This window comes from Andrographis paniculata, unplaced genomic scaffold (assembly GCF_009805555.1).
Source record: "Andrographis paniculata isolate CXL003 unplaced genomic scaffold, ASM980555v1 Contig89END, whole genome shotgun sequence".
Taxonomy (NCBI): Eukaryota; Viridiplantae; Streptophyta; class Magnoliopsida; order Lamiales; family Acanthaceae; genus Andrographis; species Andrographis paniculata.
In genome coordinates this window covers 2,731,456-2,751,811 of record NW_026137627.1, presented here as the reverse complement: position 1 = coordinate 2,751,811, position 20,356 = coordinate 2,731,456, and the positions used below count along the sequence as shown (strand labels likewise).

Sequence of the window (20,356 nt, the reverse complement as noted above, 5' to 3'; positions counted from 1 at the left end):
AGCTTTGGAGAAACACCGAGTGAGCGAATCAAGAGTTCCAACGCAACACGTCTGCCTTGATCAAGATGCTGGAGATTTAGGTCGGGTAGATAGCTGAGGCTATAAAGCTGAAGCAGAAGGGAACGTTGCCTGGGACAGTCGAGATTGTCCCGAACCAAGCGAAGGCTATAGAGACAAAGAGTGGAAAACGAACACAATCGCCACCGCTGCCCGACAGAGGTACTAATCCTTCTTCTACTCCTTTTGTTGCTACTTTTTCCTGTACAGGATAAAGTTAGACAAATTCCAATCGAGGAAAAAGGTCCATCCCAGCCGCGAGTGATACCAGCCGCTCGGGTACCTGAACCGAAGGAAAAGGGTCCCGCTCAGTCTATGGCTAAAGCTCATTTTCCAACCAGGCTTGCAAAGAAGGATGATTTCAAGGAGTTTGATAAGTTTGTGCATACTTTCCGTAATCTTAAAGTTACAATACCGTTTGCTGATACTTTGTCGCAGATGCCACATTACGCTAAGTTCAAAAAATATATAATCAACTGGAAGCGGGCATTTCCTGATGAAGCTACAGTGGCGCAACTGGAGATTGTGTACAGCGCCGTATTTAAGGAGGGCCTCCTAAAGAAATTAAGCGATCCTGGGAGTTTTATCATTATTTGTACTATTGGCAATCTAGAACCGATTAGGGCATTAGGTGATTTAGAAGCTAGTGTCAATCTTATGTCTTTTATGCTTTTTAGTAAATTAGGGCTTTATCAGTTAGAAGCATGCAGAACTGTAATACAGCTTGCAGATAAATCAATAAAAAACTTCCGAAAGGAATTATTCGTGATGTATTAATGCAAGTAAACAAATTTATTTTCCCTGCAGATTTCATAATAATGGAAATGAGCGAAGATCGCGAAATTCCGATTATTTTGGGAAGACCTTTCCTAGCCACCGCTCAAGCAACTATTAACGTCGCTCAAGGCGAAATCACACTGAGCTTAGGTGGAGATAGAGTCACATTTTCCATGAAAAATGCAATGCGCCAACCTCAAGAAGAAAATTGTGATTTTATTGATGAGTTAAATGAATTATCAACTTTTGAGAACCATATGACACTTGAAACTCTGGAAAAAATTTCAGATAATGGATCGCTCGTGCTGGACAATGTTATAGGCTCTGGTGGGGCAAGCGATAAAGTATCATCCCCCACTGAGTCTAGTGAGAAAGCAAAACGAGAGCCAAAGAGTGATGTCTGCATCAAAGACGAATTGAAGAAGCTATTTGAGCACCTCAAGTACATATACCTTGGTCCGGATGAGACTTACCCACTGATAATCTCCACCTTACTACTGCCGGACCAGGAGGCTCAACTCGTCTCACTTCTCAAAAGAAGAAAAACGGCGTTTGCATGGAAGATCACATACATAAAGGGAATCAGCCTAGTGGTGTGTATGTACGATATCAGGCTGGATGCTGATGCATGGCCATGCAGACAGCCTCAGCGGCACTTAAAGGAAAATATGCAAGAGGTAGTTAAGAATGAGGTAATAAAACTATTCGATGCAGGAATAAACTACCCTATCAGTGACAGCCAGTGGGTCAGCCCAACCCAGGTGGTTCCCAAGAAAGGAGGCTTTGTCAAGCAGACAAGCGACAAATAGGAGGTTTCATGACAAGACCTGTCACTTGTTGGAGGGTATGCATCGACTACAGAAGGTTAAATGCAACAACTAAGAAGGACCATTTCCCGCTGCCATTCCTTGATCAATGCCTGGAGAAGCTCGCAGGACACGAATACTATTGTTTCCTTGATGGCTACTCAGGCTACCATCAGATTCCCATCAAGCCGGAGGACTGTGAGAAGACCACTTTTACCTGTCCTTATGGTACGTTCGTTTATAGGAGGATGCCGTTTGGGCTTCGCAATGCTCCGACCACCTTTCAACGATGCATGTACCATATATTCAGTGATCTCCTGGACTCACGCATAGAAGTTTTTATGGATGACTTCTCAGTATATGGCAAGAAATTTTCCAGATGCCTGAATAACCAGGAAAAAGTACTTCTCCGCTGCATTGAGACTGACCTCGTGCTGAACTGGGAGAAGTGTAATTTGATGGTAAATGAAGGGATTGTCTTGGGCCATAAGATCTCAACTGCTGGAATTGAGGTAGATAGATCCAAAGTAAGTATAATTAAAAATATGCCAGCGCCCTCGAATAAGAAAGGAGTGAGAAGTTTCCTTGGACACGCGGGTTTCTACCGTCACTTCATCAAGGGCTTCAGTCAAATCACACAACCGCTCACTGCACTGCTGTGCAAGGAAGTTCAATTTGACTGGTCAAGCGAGTGTGATGAGACTTTCCTCATTCTAAACGAGAAGCTAACCACCGCTCCCATCATTTCAGCACCAGTGTGGAGCGAGCCATTTGAGCTGATGACGGATGCAAACGATTACACCATTGGTGCTATTGAGAGTGGATTCCAAGTTGAATGTCATTTATTATGCAAGTAAATTGTTGAATTCTGCTAAAAAAAATTACACAAAAACCGAGAAGGAGTTGTTAGCTATTGTCTTCGCCTTCGAGAAATTTAGGCAATATCTCATCGAAAGCAAGACCATTGTCTATACAGATCATGCAGCAATCAAGTATTTGATGGAGAAGAAGGAGAAAAAGGCCCGCTTAATCAGATGGGTGTTGTTGCTCCATAAATTAGATATAGAGATCAAGGACAGAAAAGGGAAGGAAAATTATGTTGTAGATCACCTCAGCAAATTAAGGCAGGTAGAGGACATATCTCCTGGTATCAATGAATTATTCCCAGTAGAGAGGTTGTTCCTAGTTCATGTGAAGGAGCCATGGTTTACTAACCTGGCAAACTTTTTGACCACGAGATAGTTTCCTACGCATACAATACAAAGGGAAAATAAGAGATTACTCAGCTTAGCAAAGGATTATTTTCGGGATGAACCTTTTTTGTTTAACATCGACTCTGATGAGATAATCCGCCGCTGTGCAGCGGAATATGAGATCCCGTTGATTTTGAATGAATGTCATGGGTTCCATGTAGGAGGGCATTTCGCTTGCCTGCGCACAACGGCCAAAGCTTTGCAATTAGGCTTCTTCTGACCTACCCTACAGAAAGATGTTGATATCTTTGCTAAATATTGCGACAAGTATCAGAGATTGTGCTCTATCTCAAAGCGGGACGAGATGCTCCAAACTGGAGTCTTGTTTGTGGATATTTTTTTTATGTGTGGGGGATAGATTTTATGGGCCTCTTTCCGAACTCAAATGGGAAACTATACATTCTGGTGGCATTGGATTACGTGGGCAAGTGGATCAAAGCGCAAGCGTTCCCAACAAATGATGCTCGATCTGTGTTCCGCTTCCTTAAATATACCATATTCCCAAGGTTCGGGGTCCCCAAAACTATCATAAGCGATGAAGGCACCTATTTTGTGAATAAGGCGCTGCAAACTTGCCTTCAAGAATATGGTGTTCGTCAACATCTAACTACCCCCTATCACCCACAAGCAAGCGGTCAGGTGGAAGATTCAAATAGAGAAATCAAGCATATTCTCCAAACCAAAGTGAATAAAAGAAATCAAGCATATTCCCCCAGACGGCCAACCGTCCCCAGAGAAGAAAGATTGGGAGATCAGATTTATAATCCCATCCCAGCCGAGGATATCGCTCAAGTTTTGCGGGTGCATTTCGGAATAAACCTGCAAACGGTGAACCGACCGGATTATCAAAGACCTTTTCCAGAAAGAATCATCAATGAGTATCCTCTCCCGAGGAATTATCAACCGCCAAACTTTCATGTTTTCTCAGGAGAAGACGGATCCTCCACCATAGAGCATGTGGGTCGGTTCACAGCACAGTTAGGAGAGGTCGGTAATCACCCTTTTTATAAACTGCAACTATTTGGTTTGTCTCTTACCAGAACAGCTTTTTCGTGGTTTTTCGATCTACCACCTGGACAAATACAAACCTGGGAAGGTTTGAAAGCGGCCTTTCATGCAAGGTTCTTTATTCCTCTTCCAACAGTTTCACTCACAGACCTTTTTGAGATCGAGCAGATGCCAGAGGAGACCGCCTCCCAGTTCATAGAACGGATGCTATTAATGAAGGGACGTTGCCCGACAATCATTAAGAAAGAGAAATGACCACTTTGGTGGTCAGGTAAATGCACACAAACCTTCGGGAGGCTTTGACAGCCCACGATGTTCGAGATCTGACTAGTTTAGCATCCAAGGCAGGAAGGTTAGAATCATTTTTTAAAAAGAATGATCGCAGCTTCGGTCAGGGGGGAAGTGTTGAAGAAATGGTAGTGCAAGGTCGACCAACGCGCAGGCCACCGCCAGTCTACGATAAATGGAGGTCGGGTCCAACGTAGCCTCGAGAGAAGAAGGTCGGATCTGAGGCTGATGTGGCCTCGGATGACGGCCTGCAAACTCCTAAAATATCACTGAAAGTGACGCTTAGGAGTCTTGAGGATGAGGCTTATTGTTACGCACAAAAAATAATAATAATAATAAAAATAACGATAGCAGTATCTTAAATGAAGTTAGACACGAAGTCGGGTGGAAAAGAAAAAAAATTTGCGCTCAGGTCGGTTGGGTAGGTCGGTTGGTCCTCGGTCGGTTGGTCTGGTCGGTTGGTCCGCAGTCGGATAAGCAGGTCGGTTGGTCCTTGGTCGGATAGGCAGGTCGGTAGGTCCTCAGTCGGATAGACAGGTCGGAAGGTCTGCGGTCGGATAGGCAGGTCGGTTGGTCCTCGGTCGGATAGGCAGGTCGGAAAGACTTTGATCGGATAGGCAGGTCGGTTGGTTAGCGGGTCGGATGGTCCATAGGTCGGAAAGTCTGCAAGTCGGATGGTCTACAGGTCGGGAGGTTTGCGGCTGGACCAACAAGTCGGAAGATCTGCGGTCAGACCAACAAGTCGCTTGGTTGGGGCGACCATTGAATCGTCTGGAGAGATCAAATGTTGATCGCTTGATGGGGCGACCAATAAAGTCGTTTGGTCTAGCGACCAGTTAGTCTCTGAAATGGTCGGTCGGGCCAGTTGAGTTCTGGAATTGGTAGAAGCGTTTGACGAGACGGTGTAAGACACGTGTCGACAGAGGGAGACCTTGTGGACGGTTGATGTAACTGACCAGACGACGTTTCAAAACGTTTCGTCTTGGGCGGTTGACGACGGTTGCTGGAGACGGTTCCAAAACGTCTTTTCAATGAATATTTAAGGATTTGGATCAACAACTGACAAATCATCTTCAATCGACGTCAAATTCAAGAAAATTGCGTTTGGGGATCACTACTTTATTTTCCAATCTATATTTTTATTTTCCAGTTTACTTTCTATACCATACAGTGTTTAGAGATTCCTAATCTCATGCACTAATTAATCAAGTTCGAAGATGATTTTCTATTTTCGGATTTTACTTTTTGTTTGTTGAAAAAATACATCAACAGATATGATATAAATAATTATATACTATCTTTGTTTGTCAAATTTATTCTCACTTTTCTTTTTAATCCGTCCACTAAATTTATTTCATTACTAATTTTGGCAAAGTCAACAAATCAACATTTAATTATTACAATTCATTCAACACTTATTTACAACAAATATCACTAACTTTATTACATTATCTCTCTTCATTTACTTTACTTTTTAATTAAATTTTTAAAAATACTCTCAACTACCCATTATTTTTTCAATAAAATATTTATTTTTCTTAATTCTCGTGCCGAACCCAAATGAGATAATTTTAATGGACGGGGAGTAATATTTTCAATATAAAATTATTTTTAATATAATATTAAAATAAAAAATAAATATTTAATTTAATATTTTTTTTAAAAAAAAAAGATGTAAATAGCGAAAATTCTTCGAGATCCTCCAAAACTTAATTTGAATGTACACAGCGATATTAAATGCACCGTACGGATAAATTGCCTTTCCACATGGACTAATTAATATTTGCACTTGATTATGGCAATACACATTAATTTGCCCAACACTTTGAAATCCAGTAATAAATGAATTATTTTTCATTGCATAGTTAGAATAAATAAATTAATTGATAGTATAATTTTATTAAAAAGTATCATTATTTTACTTTCAAATAAATATATTTAGCATATGATTCTACAGTGAAAAATATATATAATTACTCTCTTTGTCTTACTTAATTTGTCAATTTTTTTTATTTTTATTCGTCTCACATAATTTGTTTTTTTTTTAAATATAATTATACGTTTTAATCATATTTTAAAATTTTCATTTATATTTTTTTTTATTTTAACACTAGAAAAAAATACTATATTTGTAACAGAATTCCGTCCCTAAAGTTCACGTAGCTAACGTAATTTCATTATTAATTTTGTCTCTAATGTTATTAGTAACGGAAAACGTAGATTTAGGGACCAAAAAACTTTGTTACAAAAATAATATTTTCTTGTAGTGTAATTAAACTATTTAGTTATCTTAATTTTAATATATAATTATTTTTATTAAATTATAATTATTTTCACTCATGCACTTTTACTAATTATACAATATTTAAAATTTTGTACAAGATAAATGAGACAAATTAGTTGAAACTTAAAAATAATAAATAAATAGTAAAATAGAAATATACTCCAAAGTAACTTTGACTTGGTAGTGATTTTTTCTTTTAAAAAAACTAAAATGGAGAATTACATCCACATTATAATTTAAAATATTGTAGGTATGTGATATTTTTTTTATAACAAAAAGTATTATTAATAAATAATATTAATTTTAATAAAATTATATATATAAACATGGCTTAATATTTTATTTAATAGTTGGTCCAAATAGGTATAACTCTTATGAAATTGTACATTTGTTTTTAGGATACTCTAAGGCTTTGTTTAGACGGAGAATTTTAGAGTTTTGGAAAAATATGAATTTAAATTTTTTTGAATTGAAAAAATAGTTTTTGAAGTTAAAAAGTATTTAAATAAAAATTTTGGAATTTTGAAAGTAATAATTGTTATAATGATTGTATGATTTGATGGATATAATATTTTATTGTTGATAATATAGAAATATTTTAAATTATAAGTAAATAGAAAATAATAATTGATAAAATTAATTAACTAACATTATTATTATTATTATTTATTTACTAATATTTTAACGGTTCACGTTAATCGTAATTTTTTTATATTATTTTTGAAAATAAATATTAATATAATTTTTTTATTTTATTTTTAAACGGATAAATATTTACTATTAGAAAAATACTTCCTTCGTTCACGGATAAAGTATATATTTACTTTTAGCGCGGTATTTAAAAAATAATAGTATTTTAATCATAGTGGGTACTTAAAAGTAGTGTAATGATATTTTTGCTCTTGCTTTTTGATATAAAAGTAATGATGTGATATAACGTAAGGGTATTTGTGGAAAAAAGTAAGATATTTAATGAAATATTTACTTTGTAATTGGACGTCCCAAAATAGAAATGTGTATACTTTCTAGCTGGACGGAGGGAATATCAATTTATTCCGGTTGAAGTTGTCGCGGAACGTACTTATTTAGTGCAATTTTAATTAATTGTCACAATTTTTTTACGAAAGTAGTTCCACATTGGACTTTTTGTATTAATTATGTTGTCGCATAGAAATGCAACAAATTCTTACGAGCATATAAATATTAATTGTCGCAATATTTCGTAACAATATAAATATTTCTTGTCACAGTCTTGCGCAATAATGTAGATATTAAAGTCGTAAATTTTATCGCAACAAGACATATAAGACGTAAGCAATGTAACAAGGACAGAAGACTTTGAAGAAAAGTAAAAATAAAATAAAAATTAAACCAACAACCTTGCAAGTAAAAAAGGGACACATAAGAACATGTAACATGTACATGAAAATACATTCCACTATACTTACAGATCAAGTTCTACGTTATGGCGGTTCTCCCACATTGCATAAGTAAGAATTTCGTGGAATTCATTTTGTTCCTCCCGATCTTCATGTCCAGGGTTAGGCGTCGGCCCAATATTCCCGGAAAATGTGTCGTTCGGTTCTTCACCACTCTCACTAGGAATATCCATCACATCATCACCTTGTGCGATAATAAAATTGTGGACAACACAACATGACATAACCAAGTCGACCTGCACATCGAACGGATAGCTCGGCATACTATTGTGCAATATTGGAAATCTCTTTTTTAGGCAACCAAAAGTCCTTTTAACCACGTTTCGAAGCTGGGCATGATGGTAATTGAAAAACTCATGCGGTCCTCGGGGCCTAGGCTGCCATCCTTGGAAATGTTGCATATGATAGCAGTGGGCTTTGTGCGGTGTTAGAAACTATGGGCAATTCGGGTATCCTGAATCCGCTAGGTAGTATTTCCCTTAAAAACATAAAGCATACTTATTCAAGTTATGTAAGATATATGACAACCTAGTGTAGGAGAACAACTAAACGGAATTAAATTTACCCGGTGGGGGAAATCGAAACTCCGCATTAGGATTGTTAATTGAATGGAATAGTACACGACTAGCATGGCCACTGCCTTCAAAACCAGCACATACATATATAAATCTAAGATCGAAATCTACAATCGCCAAGAAGTTCTGCGTTACGTCTCCGTTTCGATTACGATATTTAGGTTGTTCCATACGTAGAACAAAAACTGGAATGTGTGTCCTATCAATTGCTCCAAAAACATCCTACGAGAACATATTGATGTTTAAAGCTTCATAAGAGTATAAATCTAAATTATCTACTCAATAGCTGCGCAAAGATAATATGTGGCGGAAAAGTACCTTGAAATATGGATAAAAGCGAGCAGACGAAGCAATTCACAGATGTGTATCGGTACGGTCATATGGGACAATGATCTCATCAGCAACTCTGTAAAGGGCCATTGCTACTCTATTAACGTGGTGACTAAATGTTCCCAACGAATGTTGAAATCGCTCAGAAAGAACCCGGTACCTACTAGAGTGAGCGACTGCCAGTAGAAAAATTGCAACCGATTCGTACACACCTACACGACATTGAGGGTTTTCCTTGATGAACCCCCGTTGGTGTAACACCGCATATAAATTTATGAAAGTGTCTTTTGTAACCCTTAATAAGTTCTATATTTGATCTGGGTGCCCGGATAACAATTCTTCCACAAACACCGCGCCAGACAAAGCTAGTCATAACATTGGCGTGGGCGCAAAATAGACTCAATATTTCGTAAGGTAGTTGTCGTGATATTATAAAACTGCTCCAGTCGACGGTGGAACCTCCGCTCCTCTCTCTGGTAAATACCGTCCGAGCGATCATTATCAACTGTGACGGATTATGCAATTGTAATGGATGATGCCTCCATATTAGTTGAGTTGTTTGAAGAGGCACGACTAGATGATCCTATGGTGTACACCAGATAGTTATGGCGACAAAATAAATTAATAGAACAAATTTTAAAAAACGACATTAATTGAACACACAACAAGTAGACACTGCTAGCCCAAACCTTACAAGCATTAACAATAAACATCAAATAAAATCCTCAGTACAGGAAATCATAATGGGACAAAGACGACTACGATGCACACCGAGCCTAAGAAAATCTTAATATGAAAAAGACCACTACGACAAATAGTGAAATGGATTACTAACGATACAAGTTAGATAAAATATGCAGTAATATAATCCAGTAAACTCATCAGAGATAGGGAGGTCCTCTACTCGGTCCTTAAAGACATAACCCAATTTTTCTGCTGCTCAGGGGTGAGCTTCAGAAAGAGGCATCTCCTTGTATGGTTTAGGAACTTATCATGAGCTTTAAACAACTTAGCTTCTACGATATTGGGTAAAGAGTGTAGGGCAGCTACAGCCTGATCTAAACTCGTCTCCTCCAACTGCACTAAGTCATTTTGGTCACGCCTAAGGTTCTCGTAACCACGTTCCACAGATATCGCCAAATCATCCAATCTTTGTTGTTGCACTGTCCAACAATTTGGACGCCCAACAAATGATCTTCAACTTTGTGCTGACCCAGTATGATCGCTTGCAGGGGAGTACTCATCCCCGCGGTCATCATCATCTTCAGCTAATATTTCGTTGCGCTAATGCCTGCATCATATGCATTAGCGCGGCTAATGCCTTGAGAAGCCTGAGACCTACGACGTGATAGATCTCGGGCACCCTTTCCCGTAGCCGTAATTGTACTAAACATGTCAGTACATAGTTCATAATTAGGGAATTGACGATGTCTTAAATGAGCATATGATGGATAAGCCTGAAGAAAAAAAAAAAAAGATAGGTATGAAACAGGAAAAGACTTGGAATAAATAAGATGTAAGAATGACTACACGAGTCCCTTCTTCTCAAGTCTCCTCAGGAGCATCCACCATCCGAGTTTACGGGTCTACTCCAAGACTTGTTTGCCTCTGGAGCAAGTCTCGGAACGCTGCCCACTCCCCTTTAAGTCGGCCCCATTTATCTTTTAATTTTTGTTTGATACTTTTCATTTGTCTCTGCAAGCAACTGCACCGCAACATCCTCCCATACTGCACTATTGAATGCTACAGTACTTGAACCAGCATCCCGGAATCGATGCCAGAGCACAAGTGGTCTCATAACTAAAACAGGCTATGTTGTCTCTGTTCCTCAGGGCCATCTACGAATGTATGTTTTTTAGTACCTACACTAAAATATGAGAAAATGCCCAAACCTCAAATCTGAGTCAAGTTCAAAGTAGGTAGGAAGCATGTCGGCCTTGGAGATGCGAAGAATAGCAAAAAACATAAGAAAAAAAATTGTCATAGGTGCCGATCGTTTCTTCCTGATCTTAGGTGGGATTATCCGTCACTAATATCCACATCCTGTGGAGAGCCTTGGCACCGAGCGGCGGGAGATAATCTGCGAGTTTTGTTGGGAGTAATTTGAATGAAGAAGAAGAACGCAATCAATGAGATTTTAAAGAGGAACAAATTTTTTTCAAATGAGACAGGTGATTAGACAACCCTCTGCCACTTCTGTTCATTCACGGGAAAGTTGAATTTGTTTCGCGAGTTGAACTGTATGCGAAAGATTGGAATTAGATTTTATTCCCACAAGTGGGCGGAAAAGCCAAAACCAGAACAATGTCGAACAGGGCCAATGGCTGAAAATAAGTATGTCTAAACGCAGCCTAAAATTTACATAAAATATTTTATATATTTTACACGTAAAATAAATTTAGCTTAACAAAAATAAATGAATATATATATATATACATACTGAATAGAAATATGAGATATAGTTATACAACAAATAAGTAATAGTACTATACATTTATCTTTACATTTTGTTATTGCTTTTCTTTTATTATTACTATCTTCGTCCGCCTATAAGATCACATTTATCTATTGCGTTATTGTACTTAACATTAAAAATATTTTTATATTTTTATATTTTTTTGTGCAAATGTCCTTCCATTAGTATTATAAGACACTAATAAAAGTATTTTTGCAATTTTATTTTTTTTAATTTGTACTATGTTTTGATATAATAATTGATATTCAAAAATCAATTTGTAAAAAATAAATGAGGCCCTTAAAACCACACAAATGTAGTATTATTCTTTAGAATGTTACTAGGGAATTTTATTTTTTTTTACCATTTTTTAATTCTAAATTTTATTTAGTTTTCAAAATAAAAATATAATATATTTTTTCCAATGTTACTAGGGAATTTTATTTTTTTTTACCATTTTTTAATTCTAAATTTTATTTAGTTTTCAAAATAAAAATATAATATATTTTTTCCGTAACATATTACATTAAAATAATATACTTCATCCGTCCAGCTAGAAAGTATACATATTTCTATTTTGGGACGTCAAATTACAAAGTAAATATTTCATTAAATACTTTACTTTTTTCCACAAATACCCTTACTTTACATCACATCATTACTTTTACACCAAAAAGTAAGGGCAAAAATATCATTACACTACTTTTAACTACCCACTATAATTAAAATATTATTATTTTTTAAGTGTCGCACCAAAAGTAATTGTATACCGTATGAGTGGACGGAGGGAGCAGCAGTTAAACAAAAATTCGAATAAAAACATGCACTGTATTAAAATGCTACAACTCAATTATCTCCAATATTATTGGATGGAATGAGTATATTAATAATACTATAATTTAAGTAAATAAATAGAGACCCAACCATCTCCCTGCACAGCATTCAAGTCAGTGAGCAACTCTCATCCATCTTCACAGAATTACACACACATACATACATATATATACATACATTAAATATATGTGTGTATATATAGGGATGCTTTCTCTCTTAAATCCCTTATATATATGTATATATATACATTCGAGTTGAATTGATTAATTTCAGATCATGAGGATCAGTACTAGCTACTGATCTGGATCATTATATATATATATATATATGGAGATAATAGAGATGACAGCACCAGCACCAGCAGCTCCTCCGCCTGAGAGCGGCGGCGCGTGGGTGGCGTGGGAGGAGCTGACGGCGGTGATCCCGAATTTCAGGAAGGGCCCGACGAGAAGGCTAATAAATGGGCTAACGGGTTATGCTTTCCCGGGTCGGATCCTCGCCGTAATGGGACCTTCCGGCTCCGGCAAATCCACTTTCCTCGATTCTTTAGCTGGTACCCTCTTTTTTTTTTTTTTTTTTTTTTCATTTCATGCATGCTAGCCTTATGAAATTTTCTACTATGCATTCAAATTATTTTCAATAGAATATATGTATATATATATATATATCTGTATTTAAAAAAATATATATTATAGTCAAATATTTATTTTATATATTTAAAAGAATCAAATATTCAAAACACAATTTTATTTTTTTTATCTTAATTCATTTTTTAGTATTGTTGGTTTTTTTTTTTTTTCAATTGATTTATCATATAATGCTCACATTATTTTGATAAAAATATAAGATTTTTTCCTAGGAAATATTCCCTCGAGTCACTATTTAAATAATTCAAACACAAACAAAACGCTATTGTATAATATTGACTTTTTCACCATCCTCACTTTTTTTTTTTTTTTTTTTACTTTTAAAATATTTATTTATATAGTCCAACAATATGTATATATATATATATATATTTGTTCATAAACGATAATAATAATTATCAATTTATCATTAATTAGTAGGATATAATTATGTCGTCTTCCACTTTATTTATTTATCTTTTTTTTTTACCTGAAAAATTTTAAATAGAAACTATTTATAAGCTAAAATTTCATTTAGATACATGTTTCTTTACTTTTTAAAATTTTAAAAATAATAAAAAGTTGAGGATATGCATTATTTTGATTTGAGTTTAAATTTTTTTATTTGATTTTTAATTTAAATAATTTATAATAATTTATATTAGAAAAAAATATTATATTTTTATTCAACCAAAATCATACAAATATTGAGGATTTAATATTATATTTGTGAGAAATATATAGTTAATGCAATTTTTTTTTGTAAGTTATAATCAATAAATAATACTCTCTCCTTCCCTTTTATAAAATAATACTCCTACTTTATATAGTTAATAACCTATTTTCCATTTTTTTTATCGTCTCATAAAAAATGACATTTTTCTATTTCTACTAAATTTATCAATCTTAAACACAATTAATAAATATAATCAATTTAATTAAATATATAACTTCTTATACGTATGATACACTCAAAAAAAATTTATTTCTATTTTTCTTCAGTTAGCAAATATTTTTATTTATTTTTAAAACTTCAAATTTTTTTATAAAACTAATTTATAGTAAATATAAATGTAAATAAATAAATAAATAAATTTATTTATTTATATTATATAAAATTTATTCTTTAAAAAATAATATTCATATTATATATATATATATATTTTAGATATAATATTAAAAATATTTATACACATATTTTAAATTTCTTTTAATCAATATAATATACTTTTATTATACATCATCATTAAATAACTAATCTATATTACTTAAATATTCGTGCTCAAACAAAAGACATCATCACAGATGGGACGAATGGAGTATTAAAAATTTCAAAACTATATATATATATATAAAAACAAATAAAGCAAAATGTTTACTTTCTAAAATTAAATTGAAGAATAAATGCCTTAGTACCAAATAAAAATTCATAAAGTATATAATGTTAAAATGCATAGATAAGTTGATCCAATATATTAAAGAAGACTAAGAAACAGCGGAGAAATAAATGGGTGAAAGTAAATGGTGCGTTGTCTCTCACAACCTCCTCACCTGTCGATATACTCTCTATTTATTATTTCTTCCATACACTAAATTTATATTTATTTTTTATTTATCCATAAAAAATATATAATTTTTATTTTTATTAAATAATTTTACAATTTTTTTTAATTTACACTAATATTATACTTATTTAAAAAATAGTACTCTATCTGTCTCATAACTAAGTATTCGTTTATTTTTTGTACTGAGATTTAGAAATATTAATATTATATTGAGATGTAGCAAGAATAAAGTACAAATGACTAAAATAACTTATTAGTATTGTATGATATAAAAGTAATGACATTTGTATAATATATTATAAATTGTAATGTTATGTAGATAATATAATTATTAAAAAAAATAGATATTTTATTATAAAACGGATTAAAATGAAAAAACTAATAATTTGTTTGTGAGACTAATTTACACATCAATCTACCAAAAAATTTCTATTTTATAAATTTATTTGTATACATCTCATAATATTCTACTATTATTTCACAATAAATCAATATAATATTATAAATATTTATTAAAATTTGTGTTGAACCCAAATAAAAATACATTTGGTGGACAGAATATTTTATTATTATTATTATTACCACAGGACAGGTTGCAGTTATTGGGCGGTTATTTGTTGACAGCTTTTTCTATTGTACATTTCAAATTTATTTACTCTGCCGCTAAATATCCTTCTCCTCTGATTATTATTATTATTATTATTATTCTTTTAAGTTATATATATTTTGTTTAGATACGAAAATTTAGGTATAATATAAAAAAATATATTAGTAAAAATAATTATTTTATAATTTATAATAAAAATAATTATAAAATAAAATTTTAAAAAATTATAAACTATAAAATTTAAAATAAGAATGAAGTATATAGAAATATGTTGGCAGTTTTGTAATTAATAAAACCATAATGTCCATAACTCACTCGCTGATATTTTTGCACTATATATATTTAATATAATCAATGCAATGGAATGCATGCATATACATGTCTGGCATTGAATTAGATATTAAGGTGAATAGAGGAATGAGGGAGAGGTGGTGGTGGTGGTTGTGAACAAGTAAATAGGTATGCTGTATGCATGCACATTCAATTTCAAGCATTAAATTAATACCAGGCAGGCACTTGACAAATAAATGTACGGACGGACAGACAGACGAGGACCATAATATATTATATCCATTTCCTAAATGGTACTGATCCCGCCGAATCAGCATAATACGGATTTGACCGTATAAACATGTGTATTTACATATGATACAATATATGCTAAGATATATATATATATATAAATATCCGTCGATTATCTATATAACATATGGTGATCCTAACTTGATCGGATCAATAGATGATCCAAGCTCTAAATATTAATTAATATAGTGTGGATGTAGAGGTAGTGAGTGAATGAGTAACTGAAGGAATGAATTTATACATTAATGATGCATGCAGGTAGGGTGGGTGGAAATGTGGTGCTGTCCGGCAAGGTTGCTCTCAATGGCAGATACACTAACAACATCATCACTATCACCACCCTTCACCATGGTCTTCTTGTAAGTTAAGTTGTACCAACACTCTCTCTCTCTCCCTCATCCTATTAGATACTACAATTTCGAATTTGCAGGCATACGTGACGCAGGAAGATGTGTTCCTGGGGACACTAACAGTGAGGGAGACCATCACCTACTCAGCAATGCTCAGGCTCCCCTCCACCATATCTAAGGACGAACTCTACGAAACCGTCGAAAACACCATAACAGAGATGGGCCTTCAAGACTGCGCCGATCATCTCATCGGAAACTGGCATTTAAGAGGAATAAGTGGCGGCGAAAAGAAGAGGCTCAGCATCGCCTTAGAGATCATAACTAAACCTTACCTTCTCTTCCTCGACGAGCCCACTACTGGCCTCGACAGCGCCTCCGCTTTCTTCGTCGTCCAAGCACTCAAGAACGTCGCAAGAAGCGGCAGAACTATCATATCGGCCATTCACCAGCCCAGCAGCGAAGTCTTCGCCCTGTTAGACGATCTTCTGCTGCTTTCGTCTGGAGAAACAGTTTATTTTGGAGAAGCTGGAAAGGCAATACAGGTATGTATAATTATATTTCGATAAGATTGAACAGTTTGTAACAGATTGACCATGTTATGAATGCTGTTGGATTCAATCCTCCTAATTATTATACAGTTCTTTGCCGACGCAGGATTCCCCTGTCCTAGTAGAAGAAACCCGTCAGATCATTTTCTTCGTTGTGTAAATTCGGACTTCGACAAAGTGCACAACACATTGAAGGGTTCACAGAGGATGGAAGTGAAAGATACGTCAGGTCTGAATATAAATTCAATGTCGACAACAGAAATCAGAGCAACACTTATCCGGAAGTATCAAAGCTTGAAGCTTGCATCGAGGATCAGCGCTAGAATCAAAGAATTCTCACCTACGGTAGGCTAAATCAATATATATATATATATATATATGGACATTATTAGCAGGGATATATATGTGTGTGTGTGTATGTATATTTCAGGATCATTTTGCTATGGAAGAAATTTGTGGGAGCCAGGCAACATGGTCCAGGCAACTTTCGACATTGACAAAGAGATCATTTACAAACATGTGCAGAGACTTTGGTTATTACTGGCTGAGAATCCTAGTTTTTGTTATAGTTTCCATCTGTGTCGGTTCGATCTTCCATGATATCGGATCCAATTACCATGCTGTTCTAGCAAGGGGAGCATGTGGTGGATTTATATCCGGTTTCATGACGTTCATGGCAATCGGAGGCTTCCCATCATTCATCGAAGAAATGAAGGTAACCATCCATCTCTATCTAATACAATGTTAATTTTTCCAATCATTACATCATAAATATACAGACAACACATAATTTCAATGCATACCGTCCGCTCATGTCTTTACTTTTGTATTATGTTAATATAAATGACATATTGTCTGTTATATCACGATATAGTAGCACTGTTCATTATAGTAGCACTGTTCATCACAGTAACTGCCGCCTCATCTAAACTACACTTAATACTATCTAAGGATATTGACGCATTAATTAATCTTGTGTTGGATCAGGTATTTTACAAAGAAAGGCTCAACGGGCATTATGGGGTTGGAGTGTTTATTATTTCTAACTTCATCTCTTCGTTTCCTTTCTTGGTTGTAATGTCGTTTAGCACAGCATCGATTACTTATTTCATGGTGAAGTATCACCCAGGCTTCAGCCATTTCATGTATGCTGCCCTCGACCTCTTGATCTCCATAGCTGTGGTCGAGAGCTGCATGATGGTCGTGGCTGCAATCGTTCCCAATTTCCTAATGGGAGTTATTATCGGCGCCGGGTTTATTGTAAGCATCAATCCATAGCTAGTCACTCTACACTTTGTGAGTTGTTTTAAGTTTAGAAATGCTGGAAGGAAATAAGGCTTCTTAATTATGTATGATGCAGGGTATCATGATGGCTACGGCTGGTTTTTTTCGGCTCCTCCCTGATCTACCAAAGATAATCTGGAAATATCCAGTCTCGTATATCAACTACATGGCATGGGCCTTACAGGTAAATGTAAAATATAATCACTGAGCAATTCTTATTTCATAATTTGCAACTGAAGTTGCAAAGGTATTGTCATAATTTACTCTTGAAGCTTATAAGCAAGCTTTCTTACAAAAATGATTAACATTTTACTTTCAAGGAACATAACTTTCTCAGAGCACATTTAGTAAGACAGCTAATAATCTCTACGATTAAGTTGTTTTAGAAACTCACAAGAGAGCCATAGACTACTTTTTAAGAGCAAGTAAGTTTAATATCTTAGTGAAAAGCCTATATATCTTCTACGAGATAGTTATAGAGTTGACTCGGCAAATAAGCGCAACGTTAATTTTATTTTTTCAGTCAGCACATGCTTTTATTTAGCGCATATGGTTTTACTCAGCACCGTATAGGTATGTTGTCAGGTGTAGTATGTGCTGTCAGTGAACTATGTTGCATTTGTATTATATTATCATAATTAATGTGTTATCTATCTATATATTAGTGTGTTATATGAGACTATACTATGTGTTGTTAATTCATATGCTACATTTGTATTATGTTAACATAAATACATAATGCATGTTGTGTATGTTCCTTCATCATATATTGACTGTCCTTATATCATGTGTTGTCAATTTGTATTGTGTTAATATAATTCTCGTGTTGTATGTCTCTATATTGTGTATTGTCAGCAGCGTGTTGAATTTTATTATTCGGCAAAGTAATCGCCGCCTATCTTCTGTGATATGTTCATTCTAATTATTCACCATCTTTACTCAATTCGTAAATGCAGGGTGCCTACAAAAATGACATGATAGGGATCGAGTTCGATTCGCCACAGCCAGGGCAGCCAAAACTAAAGGGAGAAATGGTTCTGACTAGTATGTTGGGCATCTCCATAAATCACTCAAAATGGTGGGATTTGGCAGCAGTTGGAGCTATACTAATAGCATACAAACTACTATTCTTTTCCATACTCAAGTTTAAAGAGAAGGCTCTCCCAATACTTCGAACTTACTGCGCCAAGAGAACTCTTCACCATCTCATGAAGAGACCTTCATTCCGAAAGACACCTCCTTGTTCTTCAAAAAGACATCATGTTGTTCATTCATTATCTTCTCAAGAGGGCCTAAACTCTCCACTACACTAAAACCACCATGAAGAGATTTTATTACTCAACACTAGTTCTTGATTCGACATATATGTATGTGTGTGGATTATGAACGACACATTTGAGTATTTATTAGGAGTTACCATACAGAGACGCGTTTGAATTGTAACCACCATTGCGATGTATTTTATTAGTTGGTGATTCATATAATTGAGGTAAACACAACATTCTCAGTAGAATCATTTTTCACAACTAATTGTCTAATTCCATACAAAACAAATAACTGAAGCATGCTAACCTTTTAAATTGTGCTCCACAGGGATCTAATTGGACACAGCCTGAAAAAAAAACAAGAATTAAACCTCATCCTGGCCAAGATAATTGACTAGTTGCATAGTCACTCAAATAATTGTAATATAATGAAGATGATCATCTCCAACAAGAATTTACATAATAATTTTTTTTTTCCGTGTCCAGTGAATTTAAAAAGTAAAGAAGGGAGTTTTCATTTAACTTAAATAATAGCATAAAGAATAACTACAATTAAAATTTTTAAAAAATTTAGAAATTAGAATGCAAGGAATATACTTATACAATAAAAAATCACAATCCAAAGAGTGATTTTAAAATGAGTTTTGCACTGGATCATTAATTTAACTAAAAATAATTTTCATAATCTTTGATGATCTAGTTATAGATATCAATAAACTCTAACATTCAACTTTTCATTATTATGTAGAAAATTAAAGTACTACAATTACTATCCTAATCAAACTAACAACCCTAGGTATTACCATATAAATTAAATTGTCTAATTGCATTATAATCTAAAAAATTTTAGTTTGAATAATTACTACCTACAATGAACAGTTTAAAATTCGAGTATATAATTCTACTGGAATAAACTATTCAACTAGAGTGTCACCTATTCAAACAAATATAAAATTACAAATATCCTATTCAAATTGGCTTCAACTATTGAAGTAAATAAAATATTGGATTCAAATACTTTTTCAACTCGATAATCATAAAGGAAAAATTCAACAAAAATAAACAAAAAAAAAAAAAATTGGATTTGAAATTTAATTGGGCTCAAATAGATCACATATTATTTTCTTAGTCATAGTCATAACTAAAGCTTATTGATCTTGTCGTTCTTGTTTTCTCCAATTATTATTATTTTTTCAACAATTTTGTCAAATGTCTCGTAAATTTGTAAAACACACCAAATATACATAAATTCGGTAAAATTCATACTATATCAATACAACTCTCCAAGAACATTAATGCCTTCACAATTTCACATGTTCCATAACAAAAATATCAAAAATTAAAAATACTAAACAAACAAACTACAAAAAAATACAAAAAAACACATAATTAGTCAAATTAATTAAAAAGAAAAATAAATCAA

The 20,356-nt window shown here is 34.1% G+C and overlaps 2 protein-coding genes across 4 annotated transcripts in view; one reads left to right on the top strand and one right to left on the bottom strand.

Moving 5' to 3' along the window:
- Positions 1-12,376: 12,376 nt before the first annotated feature.
- LOC127242880 (ABC transporter G family member 15-like) lies at positions 12,377-19,174 on the top strand. Of its 2 annotated transcripts, none has more exons than XR_007836897.1 (8): positions 12,377-12,659; positions 15,745-15,845; positions 15,917-16,378; positions 16,475-16,729; positions 16,815-17,099; positions 17,473-17,644; positions 17,745-17,852; positions 18,625-18,771. XR_007836897.1 is itself a non-coding variant. In XM_051262591.1 (8 exons), exons 1-8 carry the CDS (start codon positions 12,434-12,436, stop codon positions 18,979-18,981), a joined length of 2,067 nt encoding a protein of 688 aa, XP_051118548.1. In that variant the 5' UTR covers positions 12,380-12,433; the 3' UTR covers positions 18,982-19,174. The 2 variants fall into 2 exon arrangements, 1 of the variants encoding a protein (XP_051118548.1); XM_051262591.1 differs by having other exon boundaries at positions 12,380-12,659; positions 17,372-17,644; positions 18,625-19,174.
- Positions 16,268-20,356, bottom strand: part of LOC127242881 (protein TRAUCO-like) — a 24,966-nt gene continuing 20,877 nt past the window's right edge. Inside the window, exons 5-6 of one of the 2 annotated variants that reach the window (XR_007836899.1) lie at positions 19,241-19,280; positions 16,268-16,361 (exon numbers count right to left, since the gene is read on the bottom strand). The gene's annotated coding sequence lies outside the window, so the exon portion shown is untranslated. Of the gene's footprint in view, positions 16,362-19,139; positions 19,281-20,356 lie in introns of those variants that run through there. The other variant, XR_007836898.1, reaches the window with a different exon arrangement.

Bases quoted from the DNA above. Each gene is read 5' to 3' on its own strand.
- LOC127242880 (XM_051262591.1), top strand. From the start codon at position 12,434: ATGGAGATAATAGAGATGACAGCACCAGCACCAGCAGCTCCTCCGCCT. The intron at 15,846-15,916 runs GTAAGTTAAGTT...TCGAATTTGCAG, and splicing joins CCCTTCACCATGGTCTTCTT to GCATACGTGACGCAGGAAGA. The intron at 17,645-17,744 runs GTAAGCATCAAT...TGTATGATGCAG, and splicing joins TTATCGGCGCCGGGTTTATT to GGTATCATGATGGCTACGGC.